The 27,712-nt window shown below is 57.8% G+C and overlaps 1 protein-coding gene across 3 annotated transcripts; it reads left to right on the top strand.

The window, feature by feature from the left end:
* On the top strand, positions 1-27,438 carry ADGRA1 (adhesion G protein-coupled receptor A1). Of its 3 annotated transcripts, none has more exons than XM_081074515.1 (7): positions 1-362; positions 1,002-1,171; positions 6,634-6,761; positions 7,801-7,924; positions 11,959-12,104; positions 24,077-24,175; positions 25,234-27,438. In XM_081074515.1, the coding sequence occupies exons 2-7, from the start codon at positions 1,169-1,171 to the stop codon at positions 26,420-26,422; spliced, it is 1,689 nt and encodes a 562-aa protein (XP_080930641.1). In that variant the 5' UTR covers positions 1-362; positions 1,002-1,168; the 3' UTR covers positions 26,423-27,438. The 3 variants fall into 3 exon arrangements, with proteins under 3 accessions (XP_080930641.1, XP_080930642.1, XP_080930643.1); XM_081074516.1 differs by having other exon boundaries at positions 6,634-6,807; XM_081074517.1 differs by lacking the exons at positions 1-362; positions 1,002-1,171 and having other exon boundaries at positions 6,741-6,761; positions 7,801-11,006.
* The last annotated feature ends 274 nt before the right edge of the window (positions 27,439-27,712 follow it).

Raw genomic sequence — 27,712 nt, 5'->3', positions numbered from 1 at the left:
TTCCCAGCCTGCCGCAGGGAGCGGCCCCGCGCCGGCGGCCTCCCCCATCCCCATGGTTACGGCTCCTGCTTCCCGCCGGCCCGTGGTCCCGGCTGTCGCCCTCGCCCTCGGAAGCAGGCGCAGAGGCGGCTGGCAGTCGTCGCCGAGTTCTGAAAGCTGCCTGCTGAGAATTGCATTGCATGTCTGCCGGCCTGGCTGTGACACCGCGCTGCAGGCTTGCAATCTGTTGACAACTCCACTTGCAAGCCCCAGCCACCGCTCCTGGGATGGGGGACTGCTGCCCGGCACAGGGAGCTCGCCTCGTCCTGCCGGCAAGGGGAAGCACAGCACTGTTGCCACTCCAGCTGTTTCTGCCAAAATAGGTGAGAAGTTGGGCGGCGTTTCCGTGGGGTCTGGGGCGGGGGTGGCCCAGGTGGGGAAGCAGCAGGACGGGGGAGGCCAGGTTGCAATGTCTGGCCGCAGCGTCCGTTCACTGCCATTTGGCGGACGTCAGTGCCAACAGGCTGAGGTGAATCCCGCTCTTGGAAATGCAGGTTCTGATCAACTTTGGGTCAAGCCGAGGGCATGGAGCCCCCGCCAAAATGCTTGTGTGCGGGGGAAAACGGCTGCCCGAGGTCGGCCACATCCGGGCAGCGGAAGGTTCCACCTGTCCAGGGCTGGCTGTTCTCTGGGAGGTTAATTCAAGGTTTATTTGATTCTCTTGACTTAAACTGACAGGCAGCCGAAACGGTCGGCTTCAGTTTCCTGTGCTGGATGACAAGCAGAGGTTGATTTTTAAATATGGAGAAGGAAGAGCTCCCCAGAGGGCAGTCTGGCTGTGTCTGCCTCCACCAGGGCCATGCAGGCCCCCAAGCCCCGGTCGTCCCTGGCAGAGCACAGGCCCGAGCCAGACAGCCCAACAGGCGGCTGGGCTGAGAACAGCCGAGATGGTGGCAACTCCAGGGTTGCGGGGGGCTGCAGCAGCGGGCGGACCCCCGCCCTGACCAGCCCTGTCTTCACAGGTGGGAGCAGCCTCGAGGCCCGTGGTCTGGGGCTGGACTCTGGCTGCTGTCTGGGACCTTGACCTCTGGACCTCCATGGAGGCTGGCGGGGAGAAAGGCGCCACATAGCCGGTGGCCAGCGACCCACCGTCACCCACCCAGCACTGACCCACAACTTCGCAGCGCTCATGGTGAGTCCACGCCTGCCACACCGTTTGGGGCCCAGCGGGGGCCACGCCAAGGGCGGCCACCCAGTCACCGAGGTTCCAGGCAGGAAAAGTGAGTTGTCTCCTGGGCAGTTAGCAGGCAGTGGGCACACGCTGGTCCTTGGGGGCGGGGGGCCTGTGGGGCGGGGGCGGGCTGCAGGGAGGCGGGACTCCGCTGCCCGCCGCCTGCCGGCTCTGGCTTGCTCATGTGGGTCATACTAATTAGCTGACAGCTGCCGCAATGTTGAATCACTTCATCAGCAGAGCAGAGTCTGCCCTGTGCCCCCGTCTCAGGCAGATCCATGGCCTTGGGCTGGGGTCCCTTCCACTCTGTCCTGCGCCTGGCACACGGCTGTCCCCTGGCAGCCCTTCCCCTCAGAAAGTTGGCAGAACAACAGGAGGGCGCCATGGTGGGCTTCGGCAGCACGTGCAGCAAACGGGGAGTGTGTCTCACTGGAAAGGGGGCTGTGCGGGTCCTCACGGGAGCCTCATGGTGGCTGCTGCCGACTGGGACGCCGGAGGGTTGATGGCTGAGTGAATAATGCATTGTGTGTGTTTGTAAGGGACAGTGGCAGGGCGCGTGCAGGGAATGCTGATGGCCATCGGACAGTGCGCCGGCAGCGGCCATGGCACAGATGCCGACAGCGAGTCCTCATGCAGACCCGGTTGTCTGCTTCATAAGGACCTGGTTCATTGTCTTCTTGGGTGGAAATGTCCAAACAGGAGAGATGCTTTTTGCCAAAAACCAGCATGATTCGCAAAGCTGCCCTACTGGGGCCTTGGAGGCTGGAAGGACGGCAGCAACCTGCCTCTCAGACATCCGAGAGGCTGCGTGTCCTGGGCACGGGCCACTCCTCAGAGAAGACGGCAGCTGGCCCGGCCCCCAGCTCCGTGGAGCACTTGTTGCCCACAGAGGCCACGCCCAGCAGGGCCTCAGCCTCCAGGGTGGCAGCTCTCAAAGCTCCTCATCCTCAAATCTGGATCCCCATTGGCAGTGGAACATGACAGGTCCCACTGGCAGAGGGAGGGCGCGCTGAGAGGTGCCACAGGAGGAGGCGCTGGCCCGCCCCTCAGACCTCGCAGCCGCTGGCTGCCCCCTCTGTGCCTCCCCACCCTGACTCGTCAGCCCTTCCACTACGTGGTCTCCCCAAAGCTGAGAACGTGCCTTCTGTCCGCTCTGTGCCCGTTCTGCACACGCCCGGCTCCGTCTGAGGCCAATGGGTCTGCACGCTGCGCTGGCCGGCCCAAGACCGAAAACCAGCCGGGTGGGCAGTGCCTGGAGCACCTGGTTTCAGCAGTGTGCTGGGGTTTTGTCCCTCCTAGAGGACGGTGCACTGGGCCGCGTTTCTGGAAGGCGTGGAGTGCCCAGCCTCACGTGCAGGGCGGCGACTCTGGCGCGAGCACTTTGCCGTGTGTGTCTGAGTCCGCGGTGTAGACGTGTGGTGTGCGGCCAAGTTCACCACAGGGTCGCGGGGGGGGGGGGGGGGGAGCCCCCGCCATGGGGAGCCTGCCACCTGAGGTTGGCAGGCGACCTTCTAGATCCTTTGGGGAAAGAGGCGTCTGCGGCCACACGCTGAAGCTGAATTGTGCTGGGTCCCAGCCTGTGCTTCTGTCTGCGTCCGGTGCGGGGTAGGGACTCGGAGGCCTGTGGCCAAGTGGCCGCCCAGACTCCAGCATCTGAAGCCCAGGCCCGCAGATCCCCTTCTCGTCATCACAGCTGTCAGGAGACCCAGCAGAGGTGGCCGGCGTGTCTCACCGTGTCTCTGTGCTGTGCGGCTGGGGCCCAAAAGCAGCAGGTCCAGGGTGCCCCTTGGAGTGTGGCCTGTGATCTCCTGGACCCCTCACAGTCCCCTGGGGCAACGAGCTGTCTTCAGGCTCTGGAAGCAGGCATTGTCCAAACCCTCGCACTTTGTTTCCTTTCAGATAGTCCGAGGTCTGACTGAGGCCGGTGGGAGGGAGGCAGCCCTGGCCTCACAGGTGGGCGCTGCTCTCCCAGCCACTGGCTTACGGCCTGAAGTGACTTCAGTGAGTGGCCCCTGGGGTGGCAGCTTCTGCTGCTCACAGTCGCTGCAGCACCAGGTCGCGATGAGGGGTGCTCCAGTCTCTAGTGACACAACGGCCACTCGGTGGCTTCGCTTCGGGGGTGCCCTAGGCCCTAAAGGTGCCAGAGACAGCAGGGCTGGGGCTCTCATAGCAACTCCGGCCGAGCCCCCACATGCCGAGGGCAGGGCTGAGCGTGGTGTCACAGTGTCCTTGGCCATGTCCTTCAGGGGCACAAAGCCAGAACAGGGTGAGAGGCCAGGCCTGTCCCAGCCGTGCCTGGAGCCGAGACACACGTGCCCTGCACAGCCCTGTTCTGCACAGAAGCACCCCACATTTGAAAAAGGGAACAAAGGAATTGAAACCCCCAAAGAGTGCAGGGTGGGAGCGGGGTGAGGACCAAGGAAGCTGGTGCCGTAGGCGAGCCGGGAGGGCTGGCTCAGGGCGGTGCCAGGTGGGGGCAGAGGGGCCGAGAGGGTGGGACCTGCGGGTGGTCTGAGCCGAGTCAGAACCGGGCCCGAAGCCGGCCAGCAGAGTGGCCGTGGCTGCCACTGCCAAGCCGCCTGCCGGGGCACCTGGAGGACGGCCCTCGGTCCTGCCAACGCTTCAGAACTTCAGTGACTTTTGTGTGTTGCTTTTACTCGGTCTGATATTTAAATTTCTAAACACTTATAAAACCTACCTTCATCCCCAAAATGGAGTGTCACCCATCTAACCAGGCCCCTTACCATGAACAATTTTGAGCAAGTAACCCCCGGTCTGCAAGGAACGTCCCTCTGGTCCTTCTCACCGTGTTTCTGTGCAAAGCTCTTCAGAATCCGACCAGCCCACACGCCTGTCCAAAGGCAACTGTAACAAACTATGTAAATGTAACATCCAATTAGGGTAATTTGTGCTGCGAATGAATAAATTACTTATCTTTTGCCTCTGCCTTTCCCGAGGGAACACTTTGATGGAAGGTTGACGGGTCAATAAGATGCAATTATCATTGAAAAGGCGACAAGGGACATCAGCCTGTAATGAAATCAGTCTTGGTTGGTACAGAGCCGGGAGGAAGGACGTTTGGTGTGCCCTAGCCACCGCAGGCCTGGCCAAGACCTCGTGGAGGCGAGAAGGCTGGCGTCCGGGCCTCCTGTCCCGCGCCCCAGCCTTTCTGCTGTGAGGCCTCAGCTCCGACCACTGGCCCTGGTGCTGCTGGGTCCGGGGCCTCTGGGGACGTGTCTGGAGCAGTCAGTCAGCTTTGAGGGCCACACACCCGACCACCGTGAGGATTTTCTCATGGAAAGCTTGCAAAGTACCTTCTCCCAACAGGAGCTTGTACATGTGTGAACTTTAAAATAGAAAATATATCTCCATTCTGTATTACCTACTTTGAATTTTAAATGTCACCTCTAAAAATGTAGAAAGGCACTGCTGATAACTGATTTGGAGAAAAAAAAATAGGAGTCCAAAGGGAGTCGAATGTTTCGTATAAAACATACACTGTGGGTGCAGCTGCTCAGGACTCAGGGTTTGGGGGCCCCTCGGCTGCCTGCCCTCCACAGAAGCCTCGAAACTGGGCCCTCGGAGGGGAAGAGAGAGTCGAAGGCTGGTGACGTCCCAGCACAAGAACGCTGGCCGGCGGCGGCAGGGAAAGCCTGTGTTGTGAAAGGACGCTCCAAGGTGTTTGCAGGAAAACCCATCTGGCTTCTATGTGACTTACCTAACAGAAAGGGGGTTTGCATATGTGACTAAGAACCGACAGATAAGATGCGTTTCAGTGTAAGCTCTGATGTAGGTCCTGGGTGCCAGGTGCTTCTGCAATCCTGGGGACGGATGTGCTGTGACACATCACACGGACAGGCCGTCAGGACGTCAGCTGTGCTCTCTGCCATCATCCCCGCCCCACACCCCTCCCCACCAAGAGTCAGGGGTGTTTGGGGGGCAGTGCAGGTCCCCGGCATTCACACCACAGTGACAGCACCCCCATGAAAGTCCACGGAGGCAAGGCCCCCGAGGTGTGGAACCCACCCCACCATTCAGCGAGGACCAGGACACTGGCCTGACAAGTAGGGAGGGGCTGGACACAGGGTGGACCGCATGTCCAGAGTGACCCCCATGCTCTGGCCAGCCGGCTGTACATGAACAGTGAGGCTGTTTTAGACCCTGGGTGGATGTCGTGGGAGGGAAACGCCCACCCCCCGGCAGGAATCGCCTGGGGACATGGCTGGTGCCCAGGTATTCTCCTGCCGACAACCTACTTGTGGAAGAAACGGCGAGTGAAAAGATAATTTGAAGGTCAGGATTTGACCAAGAAAAGTGACTCGCAGTTTCGCATTTGGCAGGAAGCGTGACAAATGTAGGCGAACCTTAGAACTCTCTGGGGCCACCAGGATCCGCTTCCCGCCCTCGCTTGATGGCAGATGCCCCAGAGTTAGGGTGTGTGAGTGCTTCTAGCAGCCCAGGACGTCAGCGGCTAATGTCCCCCAAACGATGGCATTCAGTGACTTCACTTCACTGCTCTTCACCAACAGGCAGTTCCGTCCTTTGTCGCAGAAGCGCATCCCCCGCAGGTGAAGGGTCCACGTTGCAGGATGGAGGGCACAGCTGTGCTGTCCTGCCCGCTGTCGTGTGTGGCTGTAAGGCCAGGTCGGCTTCCTGCACGAGCCTGGGCCGCAGACACCCCTCAGGGAGCAGCAGGCATGGCCGTCCTGGTCGGCCGGCGCAGGCAGGACCACTAGGTCTCCTGTGTGGGCACTGCAGCCTGGTGTCCCTGTCACCCGGCAGTGGTATCTGATGGCCGTCTTTCCCGAGCTCACGGCTTAGGGGGATTGGGTGCATGTGCCAAAGCTTGTGCTCCAGGTGGAAGGCGGCTGCTCTGCGCACGTCCGCGCCAGCCCTGCAGAACCCTGAACCGTGGACGGTCAGGACTGAAGTGCCGTGGTGTCCCCTGCTGTCTGCCAGCACCACCGCGGCCTCCCTTGGTCGCATCCCGTCGTCTGCTTGTTCTGGCCGCGGCTGCTATTTCTGGCCTCATGGTCGGCCGGGTCCCTTGGGGGTCAGACTATGAGGGGTCCCCTTGGCATCCAGGGACTTTCATGCGGAGGTCTCTCTGCTGCCAGGGCAGCAGCTGATGGGAGCCAGTCACGAGGGACATGACCGAGGGCTGTCAGAGCCCCTCGGCCTCACTGAGCACCCACTGAACGTAGAGTCCCCGGTGGGGAGCCCACGAGGCCAGGGCTCCCCCTGCCGGAGCACTCACCGTGGCAGGCTGTCTGCTTCGCTGAGACCTAGCAAACCCCTCGATTCAGAAAATGTCCTGAACGACTCGCAGGGGCACCGGGGGGGCCTACGGGAGACGCCCCAGCTCTGCCGTGCACAGGCTTTCGGCCACGTTTCTCACGTGCCCCGCTCTGTGTTCCCTCCAGGATTTGAAGACCGTGCTGTCTCTGCCCCAGCACCCAGGGGAGTTCCTGCACCCGGTGGTCTATGCCTGCACGGCGGTCATGCTGCTGTGCGTGCTCGCCTCCGTCATCACATACCTCGTGCACCGGAGGTGAGGCCCCGCTCTGCCCTGAGGCTTCCTGCTCTCACCGGCACAGGCAAGCCCTAAAGTGGGGTCTCCTACCTTGTAGCAAGAAGTACCTGGAAGGTCCCTCACACGAGCCAGCCAGCTTGAGCCCGCCCAGCCCCCGGGTGGCCCTGGAGGCGGCCTGAGTGTCAGGGACAGCCGTGGCCCTCATTCCAGCCTCTATGTTCCTACCCGTGGGTGAGGGTTCTTCCCCCAACGACGCAGAGTGAGTTCAGGTGCCCAAGAGCCCACGTCCGTGGAAGTTAAAGCAGCCAGCAGACCCTAACTCACCTTGCATTGTGCCTTTTTTCCTAGAAAAGGAAGGCTAGTTGGTTTTCTACTGAGCTGGTTTCCTGGCCACCTCTGCCTTGGAGTGGGGAGGTGACCTAGGAGTGTCCTCCTCACCTGGGAAATGTGGGGAGGGGTCCTGGCCACAGTCAGGGGCAAACCCCCAATCTAAGTCCCAGGCAACGCCTAGACCACAGTCAGAGGGAGAGGCCACCGTCACGGCCACCGTCACGGCCACCGTCACAGCCACCGTCACGGCGGGGGCGCCGTGGCTGCAGCCAGGGCCAGGCAGGGTCACGGTGTGGTCACAGCCACTGGCCACGTCTGAGTGCAGGGACAGGCGTGCTGCTAGGGGTCATCTTATCGGTCAGAGTCACGCCTCCTCTCAAGGTGTTAGACTCCTGCTCAGAGAGGGCAGAGAGAGCCTGTCCTGGGGGGCAGGAGGCATGAGCCGGAGTTTCCGCCCCTCTGTCTCTGTGACTGGACAGGCCTTGCGTGTCCTCACGGTCAGTGACCAGCATGTTCGAGCTTTCCCCAAACCCCTTACAGCTGAGTGTCCCAGGGCGACTTCACGCCAAACCACCCACAGCCCCACGAGCGGGTGCACTCAGCGGTCCGTCTGCCTTCCCGTGACCCTGTCCTTGGGTGTCCCCTCCGGCCCGGCCCCATGCACACACACCTGCTGAGGCCCCATGCACACACACCCGGCTCCTGATGGAAACCATGTTTCCCGCAGCGCCATTCGCATCAGCAGGAAAGGCCGGCACACGCTCCTGAACCTCTGCCTGCACGCGGCCTTGACCTTCACGGCGTTCGCCGGGGGCATCAACCGCACCAAGTACCGGACACTGTGCCAGGCGGTGAGTGCTGCACGCTGTCACTCTGTACACAGTGAAGGGCCTTCCGTGCTCCTCCCTAGGGGAAACGTGTGGTAACTGCCATGAAATCACACTCGAGTGTGTGCTCAGCTGTGTCTCGAGGGCAGTGGTTAAACGGCCAGCACGCCTGCTGCAGACCCAGGTGAGTCTGTGGCTTTGCCCAGCGTCCATCACGTAAACAACTTACTTTTCAATTGCACCAGCTGGCTCTGAGGCCTGTGGTTGCACGCTAACTGCAAGTTTACTGTCCAACCAACCGTGCTCGGCCAGGAATAGGGACGCGCCCCTCACCCACAGAGACTGCCTCACAGAGGACGGGGTGGATGGGGCCCCCCGCTACCCCGTCCAGGGAACCGTCCATGGACACTGATGCTGAGACCTCATCCGGCAGCAGAAGCTATCACCGGAGCACGGCCAGGCAGCCACTCAGAACTCAGAAGCCGCCTTTCCACAAACTAGAGTGAGGAGAGGAGCCCGGCCATTGCAGCCACTCCCGAGCCCCCTCCATACTCCCCTCTCTCCAGCCCCTTGCCCAGCCCATCTGCTCATGTCCCTGGCTCATCTCCAGGCAGACAGTCACCCCAGGTGGGCAGTCACCCAGGTGGGCAGTGTCCTCCAACACCCAGGTAGGGGCCAGGTGAGGGCTGCCCCACAGACTATGGAGCATGTCACCAAGGATTCTCGTGTTTGGTTTCTGTCATTTTGTGGGCACATCTCCCTAGGCCACGCGGCGGGGACACTGGCAGCCGCCCCCCAGGAGGTCATATCGCTCTCCTTGTTTCCTTGCTTGCTGTGAATTCAACAGGCTTTAACTGAAGGCCGTGGGGCTATTGCATCCTAATCCCCTAGGACCCGTGTGTACTGGCTCTGACCTCAGTGGCCATGTGCCCACACGAGACAATTGTCCCCCTGCACAGATGGCAGTGGATAGTGACTCACCGTGGAGACCGGGGGGCATGAGGCGGTTCCTGCAGGGTGCCTTGGGGGTCAATCAGCAGGGAGTCCCTGTCCCCACACCTGCCCACCCACAAGTGAGGGACCACCCCCGTGAGACAGCGCCCTACTCCAGAACCCTGGTGCCCTGAGCCCACCCTCCCCAGACTCCTGTACACAGAGGAGACGTCACTTTACTGAAAGCCCATGTTCAGGGCCACCCACCCCTCGGGAAGCCCATCCTGGGCCCAGCACATACCTGAAAACCACGCTGAGAGGCAGACCCATGTCCTTTCACCTTTCGCTAGGTGTGGGAACAACCGACACCAGCGCCCAGGACGTCCCAGGCACAGTCTGCCCGTAAGCACTGTGTGGAGCAGGGTGTCTGACTGACGATTGCTATCTCTGTCCATACTTCTCCACCCGAGTGTCCATGAGCCGGGGCCCAGCAGGGAGGAAAGAGCCTGTGGGTGCCGCAGGCAGTGCAGCCAGCCTCCCCCCTCCACACAGAGGTCCCGGCCCTGGGGAGCCCACACCCTCCCCAAACCCTGGAAGATGTCCTGTGTCTGCCAGGTGCCTTCATGGCGCCCAAGCCCTGGCCAGTTCAGCTGGTGTGGAGGCCAGGCTCCGAGGTGGGTATGGGCCAGTGAAGGCCTGGAATTGACTGGAGAGGCAAAATCTGCCAAGATCAGGTCTCGTGGTGACAACCTCAGAACACTGCTGGAGGCAGCCAGCCCTGAGCTCTGGACGGCATGCGTCCTGATCTTCCAACTGTGTTTCCAGAAGGTAGCAGGGGCATCATTCATTTGTCCACTCGTTCATTCCCAGAAATGCATCGGGGCCTGTGGGAGCTGTGGCACAGCTGAGAACAAGCCCACACTGCCTTCCTCCACTGTGCAGAGCCCCCTGCCAGTGGGGGGCATGGACAGTGCACCCAGGGAGGAGCCCACAGAGCGCAGGGGAAGCAGGTACAGGGGTGGGAGTGCAGCACTGGCCACCTCCGTGAGCCTCCCTCAAGGTGACATTCTCCGGTGACAGTTATCTAAGGCCGCCTGTGCTCTGCAGGCGCCAGCAGAGGCTGTGTCAGCCAGGCTGCCCAGCTCAGGTCCTTCCTCCCTTTGGTGCACGAGAGGCCAGGACGCACAGGAAGGGTTGTGGCTGCTTTGTGTGTCCATGTGACGGGTCCAACGTGGTTCTGAGTGTTCTGTGAGGATGTTTGGGATCACGAGGCAAGCAGACGGCCTCCCTGGCATGGTGGCCTCGCCCAGTCCTCTGGGAATCCAAATAGCGCAAAAGGCTGAGTGAGGACGAACTCTGTGCTGCCTGTCTCGCTCTGACATCAGTCTCCTGCCCTTGGACTGGGACACAGTGAGCAACACGCTACCAGTCGCCTGGGTCTGCACTTTGCCGACGGCAGGTCTGGGCTCCTCGGTCTCCATAACTGCTTGTGCCAACTCACTGTAGGCAGCCAGGTGGCCCCCGCCTTGACGAGTGACACCCAGCACCGCCCTGGTGCTGGACACAGGACTCGGGCCAACCTCCCCTGTCCAAGTGCCACTCCACCTTCCGGTGAAACAATGTACGAGACGTGGTCCAAAGCTCTGAAGCTGGGGAGAACAGATGTTGTTATGGCAACAGAACTGACCGTGTGCCTCATTAACGTACTAAGTGGTCATGGACATGCACACGGCTACCGTGGTCCTCACGGAATAACAGGCATCAGTGCTGCCCGGGCCTGGAAGCCTGGGATGGCGGCAGAGGCCTGTCTGAAAGCCAGGGCGCTGTCCCTGTGACCTCTGCACGTGTGCAGCGTAAGGCAGTGTTTGGGAGACAGCGTTCTACTGTTTTCACCTTCTCAAAATCCCCAAACGTGCTGTTTGGGCGAGGCTCAGACCTGGCCCTGCATGGCGTTCTCCTCTCCTGGTCAGCTCCCAAGACGAGACCTCGGGTCAGGCTCCTTCTGAGGACGCGTCTCTGACTATTTCTATTAATACCTGACGATAGCCACCCTGCTGTCCCCTGAAAATAAAGACCATCCTTCCATTGAGGGCCAGCAACACGATCCCCCTGCCTGCCTCTTCTTCTGACAGAGTTCGTCCCCTCAGTTCCCAGCGCTGCCTCCCGTCGCCAGGTGGGTGAGACCATGTGCTTGAGACGGAGCCCACGTGACGTGACGCAAGGGAAGCCCAGGCCCAGTGAGGCAAAGGCTGGACTGGTCACGCGCACGCGGGGAGCCCTAAGCGCAGCGCTGGGCCTTGGCCCCCGCCCCGCCAAGTTCTCCTCAGTTGCTGTGGAGCTTTCTCAGCAGTAGGAACTGAGCTGTGGATTTGATAAGTCATTGTAATGCTAGCTTTATTCAGAGAAGCTGTGTTCTTTCAACATTTATATCCTTTCCAATTATAGCCATGTTTTCCTTGTCCTTACAAAATGTCAGGTTATTACTTGAAAGGTAACCTCGCTTACAGAGCGGTGGAGCTGGAAGGCTGACTAGCAATGCAGGAAGTATGGGCAATGGGACAGACTCACGCTCTCTCGTAGCTGGGAGCAGCCCTGACTCTCAGGGAGCGGACTTGACTATGTGATCCGGAAGGTGCTTTCTCTCACAGGCAAACACTGGCACCTGGCAGGCCCCTGCTGCCCTCCTACACTTGGTGGCACCTGTGCGAACCAAGGTCTGGGGAGGGTCCAGTAGACCAGCTCCCTGAAGCTCTAGGGTCCAACCACAGGCACGTGTGCACATGGGCCCACGTGTGGGACTCATGCCACTCAGAGCCACACATGTAGCCAGCCCCAGAGGGCCACACCCAGGGACGCCTCTCGAATAGGCCCTTGGGGTCCCCGTCCCCACCCCTCTGCAGGAGAGCAAAGCTTGCAGGCCCTTTGCAGCCCAGGCGACTCCCTTGAGCTCCGAGGCCCCTGTGCAGTGTGGCGTCTGCCTGACCCAAGAAGCCCAGTGCCTCCTGCAGCCACGTTTCCTGTTACTGCTGAGCTGTCCCCTGAGGATGAGCAGGTGTGGGAGGGTGTAGACTGGCTCTGGGGATGAGTGGTTGGGAGGGCGGGGGCTGACGGGCCTCTCCCCCCAGGTGGGAATCGTGCTGCACTACTCCACGCTGTCCACCATGCTGTGGATTGCAGTCACTGCCCGGAACATCTACAAGCAGGTGACCAAGAAGACCCCGCCCTGCCCTGGCGCTGACCAGCAGCCCTACGCCCAGCAGCCCCTGCTCAGGTACCCAAGCTCCGCCCCCCGAGCTGTGAAAGCCCCAGCCCTTCACCTGCAGCCTGCTCCGCAAAGTGGCCCAAGGATGATGCAATCCACACAGGTGGCCAGGAGTGGGGCAGGCTGCTGGGGACAGGGGTGCAGGGGGAGGGGTACAGGGGGAGAGTGCAGGGGGAGGGGTGCAGGGGGAGAGTGCAGGGGGAAGGTGCAGGGGGAGGGTGCAGGGCAAGGGTGCTGGGGGCTGCGGCTGGCCTGCAGTCTGAGGGAGCCAGAGTATCCCTCCAGTGCTGCTGAGCTCCAGGTGATGGTAGGCCGTGGTGGAGATGGCTCCCGTGGTGGAGATGGCTCCCGTGGGGTCAGCAAGACCCGGGTGTGGGTTGTTGTTCACTGGTCTCTGATCTAAGGCACCTGCTGCTTAGCTGGGAAACCAAGGTAGTTCCGTTGCTGATTCAAGGTGACTGTGGGTGGGCCTTCGGTCTGGGGTTGCCTGCGGGTTTGGACAGTGGCCCCCTGTGGGGACAGAGCCAGGAGTGCAGTTTCCAGGCTCTCGGCCTCACGTGGAAGGTGCTGGCTCGGGCAGTAGATAGCCATCAGCTGTTACGGGTTAGCCATTGGCCACTGATATAACTGCCGTGGCTAAGCTAGCAGGGCGGATTGTGGAGTGCAGAGAGGCTTGGATTGCAGTTAGCAAGGGGTTGGTTGGCAGAGAAGCAGACAGCAGGTGGCGGATCTTGTGGCTCCTGCTTCCCGTGTCTCCAACCCAGCCGCCAGCGAGACTATAGTGGTCTGACTCCCCTACCTATGGCTCCGTGGGTGTTCCTTTTTGGCCTCACCATGTCCTGCGTTCTTGTGCGGGGAGCAGGAGTAGAGACCCCGCGTGACACCCCGTTCCAGCCGGTCGTCCTGTGACTTCCTCAGGACGAGAGGCTTCAAGGGGGCAGGTGGTCCCGTGAAGGTTGTGGCCCATGCAAAGGGGCCCGTGGATGCCCAGCCACTCAGACTAAGCTCAGTCTAGCTCCTAATAGAAAGGGCCAGCCGGCAACACGTCCGGTGCCTAGAAGCTGTGAGAAGTCATTTGGAGGCAGATAAGACAGTGCCCTGTGTTGTTTGGGTAACCAAGGTGACCTCTACCAGAGCTTTCCTAGCACTGTTTGGTTTTCAAATCTGAGCAGATGTTGCCATGTGGAACCGGGGTGTGGTGCTTATGCCAACACGGCCGGGGGCAGGGCCTCGTGAGCTCATGTGTCCTGCCAGGGAGGCCCCAGTCACCGGTTTAAAAGTCAATCTCAAAATGCATTTCCTGGTCTGTGATTGATTCATGGAGGAGTTGCCTGGTTTTTTGAAGAATGAAATGGAGGCCGTGGCTCTTTTCTCTCTGGTGGCTTCAAACTGTGGGCGACCAAACCACACGCCCAGGTGCTGCTAGCTCTGTGGGCGCAGGCCTGGGTCACACGTACAGGTCGCTCTGGAACTTGCGGTTCCTCTTGGGCTGCCTAGAGATCGCTCTACCACCCCCTCCCTCTGAGTCCCATTCTTTTATACTAAAAACCCTTGATGTGGGGGCACGTGGTGCTGTGACTCCAGTGGCTTCCGCGACCACTGGCACATCCAGCTCTGTGTACGCACCCTCCGTGGGTGCAGACTTGGGGACCCACTCTATTCCAGTCTCTCCATGGGTGCAGACTTGGGGGGTGTCCACTCAGGTCTCAGCCATGGGCTTCCCCTCTGCCTCTGTGTATCCAGTCTGGCCTGGGTTTGGCGACCCACATGCTGGGCCTTCCCCAAGGAGACCAGAAGCTGTGGTGACCACCCCAAAGGCTGGGCGAGCGGGCCAGGGGCCCAAGCCTTTTCTCCCAGACCCCGGGGGCTCAGGGTCAGCTGTCCACACCCGGACCCAGCAGCTCCTCCTCCAGCTTGACCCAGAGGCGACCTTTGCAGAGACGGCTCTTCCCTCGGGCCCCACAACAGGCACCCTTTTGGGAAGCAGCCTGGTGCTTCTCCAGCACCAACAGGCCTCAAGCCGCGGGGGCCTCGACCGATCTCCGGCCGAGTCTGTGCTGGAAGGAGCTATGTCCTCCCAGCCCAGCTCTGCAGTTAGTTTTCTGATGAGAAATGAGAAGCAAGCAGCTGTGAACTCAGAGCACTCGATGCTTCGGGAAATCAGTGGCCAATTATCTAATTTCTCACGTTGACGCTGGTGGCCAGTTGGCCACACAGATAACACTTGCCACCTTTGCAGCTACTGAGGGGGCTGCTCCTGGAGGAGTCAGCCTATGGGACTTTCAGAGCCCTCCCTTTCCTGTAAGTGCCATGCTGGGGTCTCTCAAGAGCCCCCTCTTCTCAGCTTTGGGGAAAACGAAGCCCATTCCTGAGAGTTCAAGGGAACTGTGGCCACGAAAGGCCGCATGGCCCCGGGTGGCTGAACATTTCAGGCGTGGCTCCTTTCTGTGTGAGCACGGGGTTGATGTGGCCGGGCCAGCGTTGGGTGAGTCCTTTCTTGGCGCAGGGGCCGCCCCACTGAGACCCCCGACCTGCGGCATCCAGCACATTTCCCTCGGGTCAAGGAGCAGCGAGGCACATGGGTCTTCTCTTTCACAGTGGTTTTGGCAAATCAGGGTCCCTGTGAATATTAGGGTCCGCTTTTCCACTTCTGCAAACAGCCACTCTCGGCTGCTGGGCCTTTGATGGGCTGCATTGACTGAGCACTTCCGGAAGCACTTACATTGTGGCACTAACAGAATCCAACCTGTGACAGGGGTTAATGTAGGTCTTCGGTTATTTCAGCAAACTTTTATGGTTTTCAGGGCACGAGCCCCACTTCCTCGGTTCAGTTGTTTCCTAAGCACTCTTTGATGCGATTGTGAATGGACTGCCTTCTTAATGTCCTCGGATGTCGTTGTTGATGCCTCGTCAGACGAGTGGTTCTCGCAGGTTGATCTGTCCTGTGGCGTTGCCGACTGCTAGCTGTGGGGGCTTTGCTGCAGCCTCTTTCACGTGGTGTCGTGTGCACATACGGAGAGCGTTACTTCTCCCTTTCCAATCTGGATGGCTTATATTTCTTTCTCTCTAATTGCCCTGGCGAGGACTTACCCTCCCCCCCGGGCCTCCAGCTCCATGCTCGGCACCCTTCCGTCTGGCCCCCACTCCTCCTCCAGAATTTCTACCTAATGTGGAAGCCTGACTGTGTCTCCACCTCTGAATGCGTGCAGGGGCCCCCCATTGGCCCCGAGGCCTGGCAGCAGCCCTCGTCCCTGGCACTCTGCTGTGGGGATGAACATCTGCTCCCCAGCCTCAAGGTGACTTACTCTGTCCAGAATGCCAGCCTGAGTCCCTGGGCCAGACTACTCTGCTGGACAGTCCAGCCCACCAGATTCTCAAGCACCACCAGCCGTCCTCCTGACCCCATGGCTTGTGGTTGGCACCTGTCCAAGTATGTGTCACTGCAGATCTTTGCTCCGTCCCTGTGGGTGGAAGGGAAAGCTATTTCTCTCTCTCTATCTCAGAGCTGGACACACAGCTCCTACGCATTAAGTGTTGAAACTGAACGGAGAAATGACAGATTTGGTAAATATTTTCTAAACTGTCCTCGAATGAACAGCGTCAGAGCGGAACCTAAGCTGGATGTGGGAGGACAGCACCTGATTGAGTGTGAGTGGCCAGCAGGCTTGACCACCACTGTGGGCCGTCTGAGGGCCTCATGCCGCCCGGCTCACTCACAGGACTGGGTCTGGAAGATTCCGGCAAGACTCCCCAATGCTGTCCCCTGGCCGGGAAGGTCCTGCAGCCGTCTCACCAGGGCAGGCCAAGGAGGAAATGAAACCCTTTGAGGTTTCAAAGGAAGAGGTTATTATACTGGCTGGGAGGGCGTCACCACGTGCCACGCAGGGCCATACAGGGCACGACCAGGGTAAGGGCGAGGTCACTTCACTGAGTTTGAAAGCAGACCAAGCCAGCCAGAGCAAGTGGAGGCCAGGGGCTGGGTTTGCCGGCAGGGTATCTGTGGGGCAGGGCCTGGGGCACCACTTGGACAGCCACACGAGTGTCGACGCCCCCACATGGAGGACCCACGCACAGCCTGCCCCTCCCTCCAGGGACATGGCTGATTGCTCGGACGGGGCTTCAGTGGGACTGGCCACACAGGCAGCCCTGCCTGCTCAGCCACCACAGCGGCTGACCCTCAGATCCCCGGAGGAAAGCAGGTGTCCCACATCCTGCTGTGGGCCCAGCACTCACAACAGCCTATCCGTCAGCCGCTGAGGACGCTCCAGAGCCAGGTTCCCGGACGCCAGCCACAGGCGCCAGAGAGTAGACAGGCCCCAGGCTCCCTGCCTCCTGCACGGCCACGCAGCCTTCTCCTGGCAAGTCTGCGACTCTGCTCACTCCAGCTGGGTGACAGAAGAGAGAAGAGCGCGTGAGAAAGAGATGGGTTGAGAAATACTGAAGGAGAAGGAAGAGGGCCGGATGTCACGTACTCTGAGCTGACCCCTATCCACAAGACAGGAGCACAACTCCCGAAAGATGGTGAACGTGCTCAGGACTCTGTGCCCTGAATTCTCTTTAGCTTCCACTGAAACCACTCTCCCCACGGCTCTAGTTTGCCTGCCATCTTGTCACCGTGGGAGATACGCGTATAACTGAGTGAGCCGGGTCGCCCAGCACAGCCGCTCTGTGGGCGCTGGCCGACGTGGCGGGGGTAGCACTGCACGTGCACAGCTGCCGTTTCAGGTGGGCCAGGCTGCACACGGTGGGACGTCCCCTCTGAACTCCACTAGTCGGCCCCCTTCAGGGAGGGTGTCTGAGGAGACAGACCTTTCCACTCTTCTACTCCCTCCCTTAAAGTCTTAGTTTGGGCTGTTAAAACAGACCCCACAGGGCAGCTAGATGGCTCAGCTGGTTAGAGCACGAGCTCTTAACAACAAGGTTGCCGGTTCAATTCCCACATGGGATGGTGGGCTGTGCCCCCTGCAACTAAAGATTGAAAACGGCGACTGGACTTGGATCAGAGCTGTGGCCTCCACAACTAGACTGAAGGACAATGACTTGGAGCTGATGGGTCCTGGAGAAGCACACTGTTCCCCAATATTCCCCAATAAAATTAAAAAAATAAAACAGACACCACAGACTGGGGCCTTGTAAACAACAGACATTTCTTTCCAGTTCCAGAGGCTGGAGGTCTCAGATCAGACACCTGCATGGCCGGGGAAGGACACTCCCTGTCCTCATTTGGCAGAAGGGGGGCTCCCTGGGGCACTGACCCCAGCCTGGGGCTCCCCCTCAGACCTGCTCACCTCCCACCATCGCTCAGGGTTAAAGCTCCACTATCGGAATTGAGAGACACACATTTAGGCCATAGCAGTCAGCCAAAAGGAAGCTACTTCAGAGTCAAATGGACCTTCTTGCTGTGGCTTTGTGAAAGCTCAGAGGCCAATTTCCCATTCGACTGCATGTAATCACACCCTAACTTTGCAATCTGTCCTGCCCTTTCGGATAAGTGCACTAAGTACTTTCCTATTATTTGAGGTCTGCTGCTGGTTTCTCGAAAAATGCACCAGCACTGATGCACTTACACCTGGATTACGTGAGGGGTGGAGGGCACTTGCCTGTACCTCCGTCCAGCCTGCAGCACGTGCCAACTCTGGGGACCCTGCCCAGCTGCAGCACGGCTCCTGGGCTCTCTCTGCAGGAACGCTTCTCAGGCCACAGTGCAAACCCTGCAGAAGAGGGCGAAACTGACCCACTCTGCTGTCCCCACTCTCTCTTGTGGTCCCTCCGACGCCTGGCCTGGCCGAGCCTAACCTGGAAAGCTGCATCCCAGAGCACAGTTAATGCATCAGAAAAGGCAGGATGTGGGCTGCCTAGCACTGTGGGAGGCAGGCGCTTGGGTTTCAAAGTTAAATTTTCCAGATGGCTCTAGAGGACTTGCTAATTACTAGCTGTAAACATATACAGAGGGACTCAAACAAATGCTCCATTTAAGACATTAAACCGGCTTAGAAAAGACCTGTGGCACTGAAACTCAGAAACCCCAACTGGCCTCAGGTCATTGTCAGCTAGATAATCACAGATACCGGATCCTGGTGGTGGGCGGTGGTGCAGTGCTGGAGACGAGATGCTGAGATGCTGGCACTTCTGTCTGCTGGCCAAAGCAACCACCCCTCCTAACGTTTCATCCTGGGTCCCGTCACTGTTTCTAATGGAAATGGTGGGTGGGCCACAGAGAGGCCCTGATCCACCTGCTGTCCACGGCCTCCTGTCCCCAGAGGAGCAGATGCTGAGACAAAATGACATATCCAGGGACCCCCTGCATGTGCGGGGCACAGGCCCACAGCTCCTGGCAAAGGCCCTCCCCAGGGAGCCGGCTCCAGCCCTGCCCTTTGCCCTGGCTCTCTGGTCAGGCTGTGACCACAGAGCGCTGCAGGGAAGCACAAGTCTCATCTCCTGGAAGTCGCGAGCCCCAGCTAGGAGACCACCCTTGACCTACCACCCTACGCCCCCACCCAGCTTCTCTGTGTCCCAAGGTTGGTTTATTCCACCTGGACCATGAGTACCCATCAGCAGCAAGGCGAGTGTGCGAGTCTGGGGACAGCCCCAGGCCCCTCACAGAGGTCAGGGTGCTGGAGACCCCCCAACCAGAGGTCTACCCACACCACAGGCCCCGGGAAAGGTCTGGTCCCTTTTTTTTTTCAGTTTGGCATTTATGTATGTATGTATGTATGTATGTATGTATGTATTTGTGGGCCCAGTGAGGCTCACAAGGCACGGTCTGGCCCGAGTCACAGTGGGGTGACCTCAGGTATGCAGGGAACGAAACGTGGTGAGACAGGCATGCAGCACCTTCTCAGGAGGTAAGAGTGGAGCCTGGAGCAGCCAATGGGCAGAGCCCTGAGACGCACAGGGCGGGGGTCCAGGCAGAGGGCGCTCAGGCAGAGCCAGCACAGGGGCTGGGGCTGGACCTGGACAGGCTTCGGGTGAGGGGACTGAATTCTGGACCAAGCAGGCGCTTGGAAGGGCTTCGTCACCAGTCACTGATTGTCATTAGGCTGGAAGTGCCGCCCAAACAGATTTCGGTTTGGGTGCTTCATGGTCAAGTGGGCCCCGGCCTCACCCCAGGAGGAACGGGGCCCAGCAGAGCAGGCAGCGCTCAGCGGTTCTCCCCACCAGGGCCCAGCGCCCATCTGGGCAGGGCTGGGGCCAAGGGTCTGTCATCAGTTTGTCAGTGTTTTCTCTGATTCCTGTGGCTTCATAGTCAATCTTGAAGTCCGGTCATGTGAATCCTCCATCTTTTTGTGTCTTTTTCATGATGGCTGTAGACAGCCTAGGTCCTTTACATATCTATATAAATTTAGAATAAATTTGTCAACTTAAAGAGTCTGCTGAGATTATGGTTTTATGTCATTGTAAATAGCTGTTTTGTTTTCCAGGTGTTTCCTGCTTCTATACAAAGCAGCACTGACCTTTGTGTATTAGCCTTGCAACCTTCCTAATTCCCTTCCCTCCCCAGCCCTCCTTCTCCATGGATCCCACTGCATTTCTCAGGTGATTAGTGCCTGCAACACAAACTAAGTACTTCCTCCTCGCTCAGGGAGCCTTTGTTTCTTGGCTGCCTTATCACAGTGCTGGGATCTCCTGGACAGTGTTTCATAGGAGTGGGACAGGGACAGCCTTACACTGTTCCTGACCTTCGGGAGCTTCAGCACCTCGTCGTCAGGTAGGACCTGGCTGACGGGTCTCACAGAGGCCTCAGCCGATGGAGGAGACCCGTGTCCTGGTTTGCTGAGCTCTCAGCAGGGATGGCCGTGTGTTCAGAGGCTTTCCCTGCGTCTGTGAGACGATCACGTGGCTTCTCCTTATTGCGTTTCTATGATGAAGTGACTGGCTTATGAACAACACACCTGCTCATTTCTACGACGATCGTATGGGTCTGATGGTTCATCCTCTTCATGAAGTCCTAGATTTCCTTTGATAACACACTGTCACTGATGTTGTGCCTGCGTCCCCGATGGAGGTTGCCAGGGCATTCACTTCTTTCTGTGTCCTCCTCCGGTTTGGGTACCAGCTTATGCTGTCCTCACACTGCACCAGAGGGCACCCCCTCCTCTGCTTCTGGAAGAGCCTAAATCATACCAGTATCGTCTCTTCCTTAGATGTGTGATCAGATTCACTGGTGATCCTCCCGGGATCTGGAGTCTCTCAGTTAGATGTTTGTGGACATTGAATCAATGTTCTTACTACATACAGAGTATCCAGACTTCCTAATTATTCATGTTTCAATATTGGTAATTTGTTAGGTTTTTTTCCAAAAACGTATCCATTTCATCTGAATTGCTGAATTGTTAACATAGGAAGTCAGGAACTTGTTGCAACGATGTTGCTAACCTTTTTTGATATCAGAGGGATTATTCATTATGAATTTGTACCAACTGAACAGTTAATCAGGTTTACTATTTGGAAGTGCTGAAAAGGCAGCATGAAAAAGTGAGACGACCTGAACTTTTCGCCAACAATTCCTGGCTCTTGCATCACGACAATGCACCAGCTCACGTGGCACTGTCTGTGAGGGAGTTTTTAGCCAGTAAACAAATAACTGTATTGGAACACCCTCCCTACTCACCTGATCTGGCCCCCAATAACTTCTTTCTTTACCCGAAGAGAAAGGAAATATTGAAAGGAAGACATTTTGGTGACATTCAGGACATCAAGGGTAATACGATGACAACTCAAATAGCCATTCCAGAAAAAGAGTCCCAAAATCGCTTTAAAGGGTGGACTAGGCGCTGGCGTGGGTGCACAGCTTCCCAAGAGGAGTATTTCGAAGGTGACCATAGTGATATTCAGCAGTGAGGTATGTAGCACTTTTTCTAGGATGAGTTCACGAACTTAATTGTCAGAACTCGTATACTTGTACATAATATACAGATACTCTTCGGCTTATGATGGGGTTTCATCCTGATATCATAAGTTGGAAAAATTGTAGGTCGGAAACGCATTTACTACACCTAACCTACTGAACATCATAGCTTAGCTGAGCCCCCCTTACACATGCTCAGAACACAATATCTGAAAACACTGGCACACGGAGCACTGCAAAGTATGGGTGTGCCCCCCATGATCACCCCGCAGCCCAGCACCACCAGAGCATCAAACTGAATGTTGCTCGCCCGGGAAAGATCAAAACTTGGAATTCAGAGCATGGTTTCTAATGAATGCAAATTGCTTTCACACCATCGCAAAGTTGAAAAATCACAAGTCAAACTATGCTAAGTCGGGACCGTCTGTACTCTTACTCCTTCCATCTGTGGGATGGGCGATGATAAGCATCTTTGATGCTGACAATTTGTATTCTCTGTCCTTTCTTGATCAGCGTACTAGAGGTGTGTAGTTTTGTTGATTTTTTTCAGTAAATCAACTTCTGCCTTGGTAATTTTCACTATTTTTATCTTTTTTTTTTTTAATTGAGGTATAACTGATGTAAAACTCTATTTGTTTCAGGTGGAAAATATAATGATTCCATATTTGTATATATTATGAAATGATCACCACAATAAATCTAGTTAACGTCCATCAGCCACACAGTTACCACTTTTTACTTGTGATGAGGACTTTGAAGATCTACTCTCTTAGCAACTTTCAAATATGCAACACAGTGTCATTCACTGTAATTGCCTTGCTGTACATCACGTCCTCAGGACTTCTTTTTTCTTTGTTTCTGCTCCTATCTTTATTATCTCCTTCCTGGTTCCTTTCCGATCTTTTATTTTTCTGCTTTGTTGAGGTAGAATCTTACCTCACTGAACTTTAGACCTTCCTTTTTTCCCCACAGACACATTCACAGCTATGAATGTCCCTCTTAGCCTGCTTTAGCTGCATCCCAGAAATCTTATGTTCTATTTTCCTCCCTATTTTAAATGTTTTCTAAATTCCCTTGTGATTTCTTCTTTGATCCATGAATTATTTAGAATATGCTATTTTATTTCCAGATATTTGTGGTTTTCCTAGCTGTATTATTGTTATTATTTTCTGATTTAATTTAATTGTGGTCAGAGAATACACTCTGCATGATTTTCGTGCTTTTAAATTTATTGAGACTTGTTTTATGGAGCACCACATCATCTGTCATGATGAACAGACCACATGTGCTTGAAGAGAATGACTGCCATGCCACTGTTGGTTGTGATGTTCTAAGAAGAACAATTAGGGCCAAATAATTAATGTTGTTCTATTTATTTACTGACGTTTTTGACGACTTGTTCTACCAGTTGCTATGGGAGGATAGTTAAAACCACCAACTACGATTTTGGAATTCTCTATTTATCTCTTTAACTTTGTCCATTTTGCTTCCCATTTTTTGAATCTTTTCTTGGGCACACACACATTCTTGCTTGCAGAGTCTTCCTGTGAATTAACACTGATATCATTATGAAATGTCCCTCTTTGTCTTTTTTCTTAAGGCCTGTTTTATCTGCTGTTAATGTAGATACTCCTGGTTGGGCCCCCTGTTTGTATGGGTTGCTTTTTCTATCCATTAACTATCAACATATATATTTTTTTCTTTTTTTAAAGACTTTATTGGAGAAGGGGAACAGGACTTTATTGGGGAACAGTGTGTACTTCCAGCACTTTTTTCCAAGTCAAGTTGTTGTCCTTTCAATCTTAGTTGTGGAGGGCGCAGCTCAGCTCCAGGTCCAGTTGTCGTTACTAGTTGCAGGGGGCGCAGCCCACCATCCCTCGCGGGAGTTGAGAAGTCAAACAGGCCACCTTGTGGTTGAGAGCCCACTGGCCCATGTGGGAATCGAACTGGCAGCCCTCGGAGTTAGGAGCGTGGAGCTCCAACCGCCTGAGCCACCAGGCCTCCCTCTCTATATTTTAAATGCTTCTATTGTAGGTAGTCTGTGACTTGCTCTCTGTTATTAATCAATGGATGGTCTCTGCCTTTGGAGTATTTAGTTCATTAAAATTTAATGGAATTTTGATTTCATTGGATTTAGGTCTCCATTTCACTATTTGTTTTCTGTTTTTACTTCTTTTTCTCTTCTGTTCCTCCTGTTCTCTGTAATTTCCTTCTTTTGGATTATTTTAATAGTTTTTTAAATTTCACTTTATCTATTAGCTTTTGCCTATTATTCTTTTGTGGTTGCTTTAAGGATTAAAATCCAGAGCATTTTCACAGTCTATTTAGTGGGAACATTCTACTAGTTCATGTAAATATATTAGAACTCTTGCAACTGTATGGGACCATCTCCCCTCCCTCCATCCTTATGTGACAGATGCCATACATATGAACACCCCTGCATGTATGATAAACGTCACAAGGCAGAGTTAATACTCTTTCTTTAAACAATCATATGTATTTTAAAGAAGAGGAAACAACATCTTTATATTTACCCTCATGTTCAGCTTTCCAGTGTCCTTTCTTCCCTTCCTCCAACTGTCTGTCAGCATGAAGGACTCCATTTAGCATTTCTTGAAGTGCAGGTTAGCTGATGGCAATTCTCTGAGTTTTATTTTTGTTAGAACATGTCTTTATTTCTCTTTATTCTGAAGAAAGGATGTATTCTCGGGGTGTAGAATTCTGGGAGGCAGAGTCCCCAGGGGTCACGGAAAGTGACAGTAGGCAGGGTCACCCTGCTCCCACCCAAAGACCTGAGACCCATGTCATTCCTCTCTCTAGGGACATGGCACTGGGGCCTGGCCTGGGCTGTCTCTGCAGGAGTACAACAGCCAGCGGACTGGGGGTGAGGGGAGGGCAAGAGGGGGATGTGCAGGGAGAGCAGGGCACGCAAAGCCAAGAGAAGGGGGAGGGGAGAAGGAGAGGAGAGGCCCTGGCCGTGGCTCTCTGGTCAGAGGCTGGTGCTGCCTCTGACTGATGACTCCTTGGCCAGGACCCCCGGGCCGTCACTCCCACCTTTGCCCTGAATGCCGCACTGTCCTTGGGGGGCCCAGCTGGGCTTAAAGTGCAGTGAGCGGCCTCCCTCTCGCCGCAGGTTCTACCTCATCAGTGGAGGGGTTCCTTTCATTATCTGTGGAGTCACAGCCGCCACGAACATCAGGAACTATGGGACGGAAGACGAGGACTCCGCATAGTGAGTACAGGCGCTGAGGGGGTGGGGATAGCCATCGGCAAGGCTCCTGCAGGGTCCTCCCGGGACCAGTGATACCACCTCCACTCGTCACAGCCGCTGGTGGATGACAGACTGAAATGCCCTGAAATGAGGCAAGGCCCAGCTGAGACCATGCAGTTACTGCGCTCCTCCCTGACAGACTCAGTTTCCCCCAACCTCTTTCCCTGAGCACCATCGGCTGGTTTTCGGAAGATGGGAGTGGCCTGGGGGACCAGCAACCCCCGGGCAGCACTGCTGAGGCCAGCAGAGTGTGGACCCAGCCACACGAGGAGCCACGTCAGACCCCGCAGACCCTCCCCACCCTGTCCATGCCCGGGGACCTCACTGCCCTTTTCACTCTCACTGCCCCCACGAGAGGCCTATCCCCAGTGCTGTGGGCTCCAGTGCCCCAGGACAAACCCCCCGAGCGCCCTATGAGCACCGGGTCCTCAGCAGCCTGAGTACATCAGGCCTTCCCCTGGCAGGCTAGCAGGCTGGCCATCGGCTGAGTCTACCTCGATGGTCTTCCCAGGCTACACCCGACCATAAGGCCACCTGCTGGCTACACCCGGGCATCTCAGGGGCCAGGGCATGCACAGTCCCCACTGGGTTCTCCCCCCACAGTCGACCACACCTGCCCTTTGCAGAAGAGGCCAGTCCAGCCCCCACGCTCACACCAGTACCGTGCTGGGCTCAGGTCACATCCCAGCCCTCGCCAGCTCCCTTTCCTCCCTCTGTCCCTCCAAAAGCCCAAGCCCACAGGATGCACTGGTCCTGTCCTGTCCAGGGCACCCAGCCCCGCAGAGGAAGGAGAAAGGCAATAGGGGCCTGAGAAAAGCAGCACAGAGAGGCAGGCAGACGGTGGACCACAGGCCTGGTCTCACCAGTGCTCCCCAAACTCCCCCACACTCCTGTGTTTCATCTGTCTTTGTCACACAAGTGCACTCAGTCACTATGGAAAATGAGCTCTGGAGACAGTGACCCTTGTTCGGCTGGGCTCTGTGCCAGGCGGCTAGTGCTGACCCACTCTCCTCCTGCAGCTGCTGGATGGCCTGGGAGCCCAGCCTAGGAGCGTTCTACGGGCCGGCAGCTTTCATCGCCCTGGTCACCTGCGTGTACTTCCTGGGCACCCACGTCCAGCTGAGGCGTCACCCAGAGCGCAGGTATGAGCTCAGGGAGCGGACGGAGGAGCAGCAGCGGCTGGCGGGGCCGGAGGCCGGTCCCAGGGCCCCTCCGGGCATGCCACCGAGCTGTGACGCCCTGGCCGCCTGTCTGCTGCAGAACGAGCACCCGTTCCAGGCCCAGCTGCGGGCTGCTGCCTTCACACTCTTCCTGTTCACAGCCACGTGGACCTTCGGGGCCCTGGCCGTGTCCCAGGGCCACTTCCTGGACATGGTCTTCAGCTGCCTGTACGGCGCCTTCTGCGTGACGCTGGGGCTGTTTGTGCTCATCCATCACTGTGCGAAGCGTGATGATGTGTGGCACTGCTGGTGGTCCTGCTGCCCTTCCCGCAGGGACGCCCACCCCGCACTCGACGCCAATGGGGACGCACTGGGGCCTGCAACCTACCTGCAGGACTCGCCGTGTCCTAGCAAGCAGAGGGGCTTCGGCCAACCACCTGCCGGCCACTGCAAGATGACCAACCTGCAGGCCACCCAGAGCCATGTCAGCTGCCTGTCGCCGGCCACACCCTGCTGCGCCAAAATGCACTGTGAGCAGCTGGCAGAGGACGCCGCCCACGTCCACATGCATGAGGAGGACCCTTTTGGGCACGGCCCACCCCTGCACAACTGCCACCAGAGCAGAACTGAGCCTCACCACTTCGGCCTGCTCCGGGCAGCCACGGCCGAGCAGGGGTACGCCTACCACATCCCGTCCAGCCTGGACGGCAGCGCCCACAGCTCGCGCACGGACAGCCCCACCAGCTCGCTTGAGGGCCCAGCAAGGGTGCACGTGCTGGCCTGCTGCGCCCAGGACGAGCCCTTCCCCTTGGTCAGCCAGCCCGAGCGCCACAGCGCCAGCCCCACACTCTACGACTGCCCTCTGCGGCCGGGCCGGCAGGCGGCCCGCGGCGCCGCCCACTTCGAGATGGTGCGGAGGACACAGGCCCTGGCCTTCCGCGGCCAGAATGGGCTGCACACGGGCGACGTGCGCGAAGCTATGCGTCACGGTGGCGACGGCACACGCAGCATCCGGACGGGGCCCTGGAAGAACGAGACGACCGTGTAGCCGGCCACGCGCCACCTGCCCCGCCGAGCTTTGGAGCAGAGCGGAGCCCCTCTGCCACGTGAGTTTGGGGGTCACCAAGTGACAACCTCTCAGAAGCGGCTGGCACCCCCGCTGACCCCCTTGCTGTGAAGAACTCGACTGGGACGACAGTTTGGGCGTATCACCCCCGGCAATCTCCAGGTCAGACAGCGTCCACGTCCGTGGGTGCCACTGTCCACGTCAGCACCAGCCCCTGGCGGGCCCGACCCGAGGAGCCACGCTGCGCCGCCCACCCGCGCTGGAGGCACCGCCGGTGTTTTCTGTGTTCACTGTGTCAAGGGGGCGCAGCCTGCCCGTCGGCCCAGCGTGCTGTCACCAGGCCAGTCACCTCGGCCGCTGTGTCCTGTGCGTGCCTCGCGGGAGGGGACCGCTCGGCCCTCGGCCTGGCACCGGCTCCCCCTTCAGCCCCTGACCCCCGGGCCTCACAGCATCACAGACGCTGGGGCCGCAGCCTGACCGTCGGCCTTCAGAGCGCTGGCCGGGCTCTGGCAGGGGGTGCTTTGCAGACGCCCAGACGTCCCCTAGTGGACACTCGACTTCCAAAGCCAGCTGCTGTCAGGACTGAGTCTCGCACCAACATGGGCATTCTGGGGGAAACAGGAGGGGCTGGCATTTCCACGAACATCTGGGCACAAAGCCCTGACTCAGAGGACAGAGGTGACCTCTCCCACGGGTGGGGATCACTGGTCCCCATGGCGGCAGAACCGCGGACACTCAGAGGGGTGTGACGTGCGCGTGAGACCGTGCGCGTGAGACCGTGCGCGTGAGACCGTGCGCGTGAGACCGTGCGCGCCCCCCTCCCCCTCCCCCTCCCCCTCCCCCTCCTCCCTCCCCCTCCCCCTCCCCCCGCCCCCCCTCCCCCCTCCTCCTGCAGCTGAGACTGGTGCAGACATGCACGTGCACACGTGTGCATCACACATTCTCACCCACACGTGCACAGTGCACCTACACACATGTACCCCGTGTGCACACACATGCAGTGCCACCTCACCTCCACATGTGCATACCTGTGTGTGTGCAAGCACATGCACACATGCATACGCACGTGTGACATGTCACCACCTCACATGCACACGGCACGTTATGCATGTGCCGAGCAGCGTGTGTTCCAGCATCCAAGGGCCAGGTGTCCAGTGCTCTGCACAGCTGTCACCCTGGGACTTGCCTGTGTGCCATGCCGTCTGGGTGGGGGGACGCCACCAGGAGTAGACCCTTCCTTACACACCAGGAGGGGAGGGGAGGGGAGGGGAG

The sequence above is a fragment of the Rhinolophus hipposideros genome (assembly GCF_964194185.1).
Source record: "Rhinolophus hipposideros genome assembly, chromosome: 15".
Classification (NCBI taxonomy): Eukaryota; Metazoa; Chordata; class Mammalia; order Chiroptera; family Rhinolophidae; genus Rhinolophus; species Rhinolophus hipposideros.
The sequence above is the reverse complement of the archived record's forward strand: the minus strand, read 5'-3'. Positions and strand labels throughout refer to the sequence as shown.

What these genes read in the sequence shown, in the direction of transcription:
- ADGRA1 (XM_081074515.1), top strand. An exon ending in ACATACCTCGTGCACCGGAG is followed by an intron (nt 6,762 to 7,800) that starts GTGAGGCCCCGC and finishes TGTTTCCCGCAG; the next exon opens with CGCCATTCGCATCAGCAGGA. An exon ending in GAAGACGAGGACTCCGCATA is followed by an intron (nt 24,176 to 25,233) that starts GTGAGTACAGGC and finishes CTCCTCCTGCAG; the next exon opens with CTGCTGGATGGCCTGGGAGC.